The sequence below is a fragment of the Otolemur garnettii genome, unplaced genomic scaffold (assembly GCF_000181295.1).
Source record: "Otolemur garnettii isolate 467f Iridium unplaced genomic scaffold, OtoGar3 scaffold00011, whole genome shotgun sequence".
Lineage (NCBI taxonomy): Eukaryota > Metazoa > Chordata > Mammalia > Primates > Galagidae > Otolemur > Otolemur garnettii.
The window spans coordinates 17874654-17884367 of NW_003852406.1; the positions used below are offsets into that span (position 1 = coordinate 17874654).

At 39.9% G+C, this 9714-nt stretch overlaps 1 protein-coding gene across 5 annotated transcripts in view; it reads right to left on the reverse strand.

Annotated features, from left to right (window-relative positions):
* DPP8 (dipeptidyl peptidase 8) overlaps nucleotides 1-9714 on the reverse strand; it is a 56581-nt gene that overhangs the window by 33273 nt on the left and 13594 nt on the right. For all 5 annotated transcript variants that reach the window (XM_003784433.3, XM_023510125.1, XM_023510126.1 and 2 more), the window contains 2 exons: nucleotides 9070-9243; nucleotides 7362-7530 (listed from right to left, as the gene is read on the reverse strand). In XM_003784433.3, the coding sequence (XP_003784481.1) occupies nucleotides 7362-7530; nucleotides 9070-9243 (343 nt within the window). The remainder of the gene's footprint in view (nucleotides 1-7361; nucleotides 7531-9069; nucleotides 9244-9714) is intronic.

Genomic DNA, 9714 nt, shown 5'->3' on the forward strand with positions numbered 1-9714 from the left:
AGGGCGCCAGCCCCATATGCCGGAGGTGGCAGGTTCAAACCCAGCCCCGGCCAAAAAAAAAAATTCTGAGATATAGACCAAAATATAATTATCTCCAACTAGTGCAATTATAAAGTTATTTGTGTTTTATAATTTACAAAACCTTAAATGTACTCTATTTTTGAAAAACGCATATGCTTGTATGACCAGACTTTATCAAGACACACAAAATTTCTAATACCTAAGAATGTTTTCTCATTTTCCAGTCAATACCCACTCCTGCCTCAGAAACAATCACTGATCGGAATTTCACCACCACAGATTAGTTCTACATATTGTAAAATTTCATGTAAATGAATCATACAGTAGGTACTTTATGATCAGTTGCTTCTTGAAATTCACCAATGTTGTAATTATATGTATCAGGTTCATCCCTGTTAATTGCTGAGTAGTATTCCACTGTATACTACATTTCTTTTAGAAATTTTAATTTTTTTTTTTTCAGAGATAGTGTCATCCTTTGTTGCTCAGGCTAGAGTGCAATGACAATCATAGCTCACTGTAACCTTGAACTTCAAGGGCTCAAAATATCCTCTTGCTTTAGCCTCTTAAGTAACTAGGACTATGAGCATAGACCACTACACCTGGCTAATTTTTCTTTTTAATTTCTTGTAAAAACAGGGTCTTACTATGTTGCTCAGGTGGGTCTCAAAATTGCTGGCCTCAAGTGATCCTCCTGCCTTTCACCTTAAATAGAGGTCACTTGGTAAGCCTCAGGTTTCAAATACGCTAGATTACAATTATTTTATTTTTACTTATGTATTTATTTTTTGAGGCAGAGTCTCACTCTGTTGCCCCAGGCTAGAGTGCTGTAGCATCACAGCTCACAGCAACTCCTGCCTCAGCCCTGCCAGAGTAGCTGGGACTACAGACATGTGCTACCACAACCAGCTAGTTTTTTCTATTTTTAGTAGAGATGGGGTCTTGCTCTTGTACAGACTGGTCTCAAATTCCTAAGTTCAAGCAATTTACCTGGCTCAGCCTCCCAAAGTGCTAAGATTACAGAAGTGAGACTCTGCACCCAGCTGATTTTAATTTTATAGGCAAATTTTAATTTATTACTTTTGCTTATCTGTTATTTTCTATACTGTCTGAAATGGAAGGGCAATATAAACCAATGATCCCTTATCCAAAAATTTAAATATTTTATAACATCTCCAGTAGGGTAACCAAATACCCTGTAATCAAATACACCAATATTCCTGTAGCACACTTATGAATAGGCACTCTAAGTAGAATTAAGATTATAAATATCCTCAGGTCAGTGCAGGTCAAGTTTTACTGCCAAATGAATTTTAGCACCAAACTAATGAAAACTAAACTCATTTTTCAGAGTGTTTCGAATTTTGGAGTTAACAATAGAGCCAAGCTCAGTTTTCTTGGACCTTTCAACTACCCCCTAATTAAATGCCCTATACTATTTTATATTTTGTTTTCCTTTAGATATGAGGATACCTACCACTCATTTGTATATGCCAGGGGTCCTCAAACTTTTTCAACAGGGGGCCAGTTCACTGTCTCTGTCTGTTGGAGGGCTGGACTGCAGGCCTCGGGATGAGTTGGCTGCTAAGCAGGACAGGGAGCAGTGGCAAAAAAACCCGGCTGACGGGATAAATGTCCTTGGCGGGCCGCAATGTGGCCCGTGGGCCGTAGTTTGAGGACACTTGTATGCTCTTCACTTATTAAAGATGTCAATTAAGTTATTTATTAAATAAATGCTATCATCTTGCTTTCCCAATAAGTCACTGTAAGCCAAAGTTTGGACTTTATTACTTTTAAATTCTTCTATCATACGAGGCAAAGAAGAAAAACATGCACATGGGGATTGACTAAACCCACCTAAAGTGGACTTTCTCTTAGAACCCTATTGTAACAAAGTGGAATATGTTGATGCTCACTCCCTACCTATCTTTCTGATTAAACAAGCACATCACATTTACTGTATTTCAGGCAGTGTCCTAAATACTTTGTAATACTGACTCATTAAAGCATCACATCAAACTCATCTTCATGTGTTATTAGTTAACATTTTTACAGATGCAGAAACTAAGATTTGTTAAATACCTTGCTCAAGGTTATGAAGTTAATTAACAGTATATCTGGGACTCAAATCCACATAGACTAATTATATTATACTCTATATTCTCTATCCATATTCCTTTTTTTTGTTTTGTTTTGTTGTTATTGTTGCAGTTTTTGGCCAGCGCCAGGTTTGAACCTGCCACCTCCAGGATATGGGGCCAACACCCTACTCCTTGAGTCACAGGCACTGCCCCATATTCCTTTTTTTGAATTTTAGATTAATGTAAGAGTACATACCATTAAGTTACATTTTTTGCCTTTCTTAGGTAATGTCCAAGTTGCAGTTGAGCCCTTCACCCAGGAGAGTGCTACTTACCCCTACAATGTACCCGATAGGTGAGCGCTTACCAATCCCTGTATGCCCTTCTTGAATTTAAGTGTTTTCTCTTATGTGGACATAAAGTTGTTCATCTACTTTCACATTAATATTTACACTGTCCCAGGAACGGTGGCTCACGTCTATAATCCTAGCACTCTGGAAGGCTGAGGCAGGTGGATTGCCCTGAGCTGACAGGTTTGAGACTAGCCTGAGCAAGAGATCCTGGCTCTAAAGATAGCCAGGTGTTGTGGTAGGTACCTGTAGTCCCAGCTACTCAGGAGGCTGAGGCAAGAGAATTGCTTGAGCCCAAGAGTTTGAGATTGCTGTAAGCTATGATGCCACAGCACTCTACCGAAAGTGACAAAGTGAAACCCTGTCTCAAAAAATATATATACATATATATTTACACTGGATGCTTACTTTTCCATTCTTGTCATACTTTCCTTAGAAGGGTGTTCTGGCTCAGCGCCTATAGCTCAACTGGCTAAGGCGCCAGCCACGTACACCTAAGGTGGCAGGTTCGAATCCCCAGCCCGGACCCACCAAACAACAATGACGGCTGCAACCAAAAAATAGCTGGGTGTTGTGGCGGGCACCTGTGGTCCCAGCTACTTGGGAGGTGGAGGCAGGAGACTCGCTTGAGCCCAGGAGTTGGAGGTTGCTGTGAGCTGTAATGCCACAGCACTCTACCCAGGGGGACAGCTTGAGGCTCTGTCTCAAAAAAAAAAAAAAAAAAAAGAAGGGTGTTCTGAAAATCCTTCCATATAAATATAAAAGACATAGTTCCCATCTTTCTTTATGGCTGAATAGTATTCCAGGGTATACACATACCACAGTTTATTCATGGGTTGATGAAAACTTGAGTTGTTTCCACATCTTTGCAATTATGAATTGAACTGCTATAAATGTAAGTGTGATCTAACTATATTCTCAAGCACCACACTGAAATGTACCATATATCTATGTGCACGGTAAAAAAAATAAAAACACTATTATAGGCTTGGTGCCCATAGCTCAGTGGTTAGGGTGTTGGCCCCATGTACTAGGGCTGGTGGGTTTGAACCCTGCCCAGGCCTGCTAAAACAACAACAACAACAAAAATAGCCAGACATTGTGGCAGGTGCCTATAGTCCCAACTACTTGGGACTTCTCTTCTTAAGCAAGAGAACTGCATAAGCCTAAGAGTTTGAGGTTGCTGTGAGCTGTGACACAATGGCACTCTACCAAGGGCAACATACTGAGACTCTGTCTCAAACAAAACAAAACATAAAAATCACTATAATATCCTATAAAGTTCCATTGCTTTCTATTTTAAATTCTGCCAATCTTTGCAAATCCTGTGCAGAAAATAATTTTACAGAAGAAAAAAATACTAAAAAAAAAGTTAACTGTGACAGCTATGTCAGAGCTTTGCAGTCAAAGCTTTGGATTCAATAACTGGTACATACTAAAAGTCTAATGTTCATTGAAAGCACGAGGCTACCATTTCCAAACAGATTTACTAACTACCAACTTAATCTTTCTATTGCCATCAGTATCTGTTCTGATCTCCTCACTTCAAAGGGAGACCCATTAAACGCCAACTCTGCATTTCTTTTTTTTGTTTTAAGACAAGGTCTTCTTCTGTCACCCTGGCTAGGGTGTACTGACATCATCATAACTCACTGCAACATCAAATATCTAGACTCAAGAGATCCTTCCGCCTTTGACTCCTAAGTAGCTGGGACTACAGGCAGCCATCACCACACTGGGCTGATTGTTTCTAATCCTAGTAGAGATAGCGTCATTTTTTTTTTTTTTTTTTTTGAGACACTGTCTCACTATGTCACCCTTGGTGACACCCTCAAACTCTTGGGCTTAAGTGATTCTCTTGCCTCAGCCCCCCAAGTAGCTGGGATTATAGGCAGCCGCCACAATGCCTGGCTGGATTTTGGGTGTAGGGGTGTAGTTGTCATTGTTGTTTGGCAAGCCAGGGCTGGGTTCAAACCTGCTATCTCAGATGATATGTGGCTGGCACCCTAGCTGCTGAGCTACAGGCAGAGCCTAGAGACAGGGTCTTATTCTTGCTCAGGCTGATCTCAAATTTCTGAGCACAAACGATCCTCCTGCCTTGGCCTCCCAGAGTGCTAGGATTAAAAGCATGAGCCATCTCGCCTAGCTAACCAGCTAATTTCTCCTACTTTTTTGCTGAGAAGGGGTCTTGCTCTTGCTCAGGCTGGTCTTGAACTCCTGACCTTCAGTGATCCTCTCACCCTGGCCTTCCAGAATGCTAAGATTACTGGTGTGAGCCACTGTACCAGGCCAAACTTGAATTTTTTACTTAAGATTTTTCTATTCTATGCCTTTTTCTCTATCCTATACTCTAGTTTTAGGCCGCATAACTTGGAAAATTCTAACAGTCAAGCTTTGGTTCCCTCTCTTTAGCCTCATGCTTCTGAAATATAACTTCCATAAAGTATCCAGAACAATTTATCTACAATATGATTATGACCATACCACTCAACTGCTGAAATCTTTTCAATGGACCCCTGTATCATGATAAAGTCCATATTTATTTACACGAGATACAGCCTGTCCTTGTCCTGATTTATCTTATCTTGCCCCAGCCTCTTGCTACTTCTTGACTTTTACTGTAAGGCTTTACGATTAGCACACTACTTTCTAATTTCTCACATACACCATGCTGTCTTTTGGATTCATATCCTTCTCACACAGTCCCTTTGTCCATAGTGCACTGGCTTACAGAAATTATTTAGGATCAGTTTAGGTGTTATCTTTTCTGGGAAGCCTTCTCTCACCAACGTCCTATGTTTGTCTCTTCTCATTCTCTTTTACTGTTGTTTATGTAGTTTCCTTGAGGGTCAAGACTATAGTTCATTCAATTCGGTATCTTTAGTATCTGACACACTGCCAGGCATACCAGAATTTAATGAGTTGTGGTTGACTGATTGAAAAATTAGAATAGATTTCTTCTTTTCTTTCTTTTATTAAACAGATGGGGTCTTGCTATGTAGCCCAGGCATGAACCCTGGGTGTCAAGTTATTCTCCCACTTCAGCCTCCCAAAAAGCTGAGACTATAGCCAAGAGCCACTATGCCCACCAGAACTTATTTCTTGACTCCTAATTCAGTGTTCTTTCTATTGGGTAAAGGCTTCCACAATGCTGAGTATGGTCATGATGAAAACAGGTTTGCTATGAACACACTATTGTTTACTAAAATAATATAGCTTAAAAAAATAAATAAAATAATTCAGCTTGAATTTAACTACAGATATTAGAGTTTCATGATCCACTATAGTACACTATGATCAAAATTTTTATAGTAGCTTTTATAGTAGTTTCTTTTATTTGGCTGTGGTATTATTTTTCACTTTTTTTTTTTTTTTTGAGACAGAGTCTCACTTTGTCACCCTCTCACAGCAATCTCAAACTCCTGGGCTTATGTGATTCTCTTGCCTCAGCCTACCAAGTAACTGGGACTACAGGCACCTACCACAATGCCTATTTTGAGAGATGAGGTCTGGCTCAGGCTGGTCTCCAACCTGTGACCTCAGGCAATCCATCTGCCTCAGCCTCCCAAGTGTTGGGATTACAGGTGTGAGCCACTGTGCCCAGCCTATTTTTCACTTTTTCAATAAAGTATTTCCTATCCTGATAAAAAACAATTTGAGAACAGAATCTATATTGCTTTCCTATCTATAACTTACCTGTTGTAAAGTCTCTCAAAGGATGTTTGTAATTAGTTGTAACTAATGATTGATGATAATAAGGGGATAACTAAGGAAGATGACCAGTAAATCAGCTTTGTGAACATTAGATTGAGCAAAAGTTGCACAAATGAATTTTCAGAGTTACCACCCTTCATTATGTAGCTTAATCTTTAGCTCTGTTTCACAGGCTCAGAGAAAAAGCAATACATTATTTCCCATCTTTCATTTATGAAATCTTTAGAGGAAACCACTCACATCTTTTCTGGGCTTTGAGTAGTGTTCAGCATTATTATAGCCACTTCAATAAAACATAATTAAATATTTTCATAATACACATAGTTCTACAAAGTTCTGTTTTTCCTATTATGATAACAATAACTAAGTAGGCACTCCCAAGTGGAAAGATAAATTTTCAGACAGTTTCTTACACAGTGTAATTGTTTTTTCTATGTGTATCCCTAACAAAGACTAATTTTTTTAAATTAAAATTTTTCAAAAATGAGAATAGTTTTGGGAAATTCTGGCAGTCTTATTAGGCTGAAAGAACAATCATGTCATTGTTGTGCTATTTAAAAATGAACATTACAGCTAGTGAGTACTATTAGCTGGGTACAGTGAGGTGTGCCTGTAGTCTCAGCTACTTGGGAAGCTGAGGAGGGAGGATTGTTTGAGCTCAAGAGTTTGAATCGGCTCGGTGCCTGTGGCTCAAGCGGCTAAGGCGCTAGCCACATACACCTAAGGTGGCGGATGCGGATCCGAATCCTCAGCCCGGGCCCGCCAAACAACAATGATGGCTGCAACCGAAAAATGGCCAGGTGTTGTGGCGGGCGCCTGTGGTCCCAGCTACTTGGGAGGCTGAGGCAGGAGACTCGCTTGAGCCCAGGAGTTGGAGGTTGCTGTGAGCTGTGATGCCATGGCACTTTACCCAGGGGGATAGCTTGAGGCTCCGTCTCAAAAAAAAAAAAAAAAAAGAGTTTGAATCCAGCTTGGACAACATAGTGAGACCTCTCTCCCCAATCTCAAAAGGAAGCATTATACGTGTAGAATGTATGCACATATTAGTTATTCTCTATATTTTTTTATTTTTTTAAAGACCTGAATTTCAAATATGAACATAACTCGGTATGCTTAAATTGCAAAATGTAAGCAAAAGCAAATTTAAATTTAAAAACACATTTCAGAAAAGTAGATGTGAACAACTATACCTTACCATTATGCACATAAGTAAGCCTCCTTTCTTCTCTGGTTACAATGTTGGATATCCAAATATCATTGCTGTGTATAAAAGCAATCCAGTCTGGATCAGCAGGGCATAATTTTGGATCCATTCGTATGTTGGGACAACTAGTTTCCACTAAATTGGGCCGTAAAGGTTGTTGCTAGAAAACAGTATTTTAAGTATCAGGCTGATACATACACATTTGTTTGCCAGTATTCTTCCCGTAAGATAAAGAATAGTATAATGTCAAGTATGTTAACTGCTCCCCCCAAAAATATACTTTCAACTGCCTTAACTTATAAGGGTAATATGAGAGGAAATAAAGACAATAAAACAGCACTTCAGCAGTGCCCATAGCTCAGTGAGTGGGATGCCAGCCCATACACTGAGGCTGTTGGGTTCAAGCCTAGCTTGGGCCTGCTAAACGATGACAACTGCAACAACAACAACAATAAAATAGCTGCGCATTGTGGCGGGCACTTGTAGTCCCAGCTACTTAGAAGGCTGAGGCAAGAGGATTGCTTAAGACCAAGAGTTTAAGGTTGTTGTGAGCTATGATGCCACAGCACTCTATGGAGGGTGACAAAGTGAGACTCTGTCTGAATAAAAAAAATAAATAAAAATAAAACAACACTTCATAAATTTTGTTGCCTTAAACATAAGTCTTGTTGCCTTAACCTATTATTCCTTTGTTAGGGATAAACCTATAGTCCCAGCTACTTAGGAGGTTGAGGAAAGAGGATCACCTGAACCCAAGAGTGTGAGGTTGCTGTGAGCTATGACAGTACTTACTCAGGGTAATAGAGACACTGCCTCAAAAAAGAAAGAATAGTTCAGTTCTAATAGCTCATAATGAACTGCCTAAAATTTAAAACTAAACATATACAATCATTAACTAAGATGAATCAGCTTTCAGGAAACCCAAAAACAAATTTTCTTATAATAACACCATCTTTCAAAGTCCCCCTTAGTATTTACACAGAAAATAGAAATTGATGCCCTTTACTCTATCTTCCCATGTGGCAAGTATTTTTAGTATTCAAAAAATTGTATCTTGGCTCAGCGCCTGTGGCTCAAGTGGCTAAGGCACCAGCCATGTACACCCAAGGTGGCGGGTATGAATCCGGCCCGGGCCGCCAAACAACAATGATGGCTGCAACCAAAAAATAGCCGGGCGTTGTGGCGGGCGCCTGTGGTCCCAGCTACTTGGGAGGCTGAGGCAGGAGACTCGCTTGAGCCCAGGAGTGGGAGGTTGCTGTGAGCTGAGATGCCACGGCACTCTACCCAGGGGAACAGCTTGAGGCTCCTGTCTCAAAAAAAAAAAAAAAAAATTGTATCTTAATAGCTGGGCATTGTGGTGGGTGCCTATAGTCCCAGCTACTCTGGAGGCTGAGGCAGGAGAATTGCCCAAGCCCAGGAGTGGAGGTTGCTGTGAGCTGTGTGAGGCCACAGCATTCTACCGTGGGTGATGAGGAGAGACTCTGTCTCTACTTAAAAAAAAAAAAAAAATTGTATCTTAATGTTGCTAGAAAAAATAACCTTTAAAATTGGAAATCAATATCCATATTTGTTTTCACTGCTATTAATTTCTTAGTTGATAGATAAACTGAAGTTTATGATTTGTTTATGACCTTTCTAACTAGGTAAAATAACCTTTTGGACCTTAAAACAGATTGAACCAGTAGTAACTCCAACTTACTGTAAATCCTTGTGGCCCTCCATCTTTTACGTGATAAATCCCACTACCAGCTTGAAACAGAAATGTCCCACTTCCTTGGTGATAATCATAAGAAGCAATTCCAACTGTTCCAATGCGTTTTCTTTCTCTCAATAGTTCTTCTTCTCGAGAATACATTCCATAGTCCAGGGTTGCCTAATGCAAAAGGAAAAGTTACACATTCTAATCTTCTGAAAACTTCCCTTTTGCTTTTAGCACCGAAATCTTCGAATCTCCAACATTAATGAGTCTACATTTCCCTTTAAGCTTTTTGGTTTTCCAATGTTTTTACTTGAAACAGTCTCACTCTGTCACCCTGGAGGTAGACTACAGTGGCGGCATTATAGCTCACTGCAACCTCTAATTCCTGGGCTCAAGTGGTCCTCCTGCCTCAGTCTCCTGAGAAGCTGGGATTATAGGTGGTCTCCAGGATATCTGGATATTTTTTTTCTATTTTTGGTAAAGATAGAGTCTCTCATTCAGACTGGTCTCAAACTCATAACCTTCTAATCCTCCTGCTTTGGCTTTCCAGAGTGCCAGGATTATAGGAGTGAGCCACTAAGCCTAGACTTTTTTAACAGTTGAAATTTTTTACTTTATTCTCTTTTCTCCTTGAACTTGCATTTT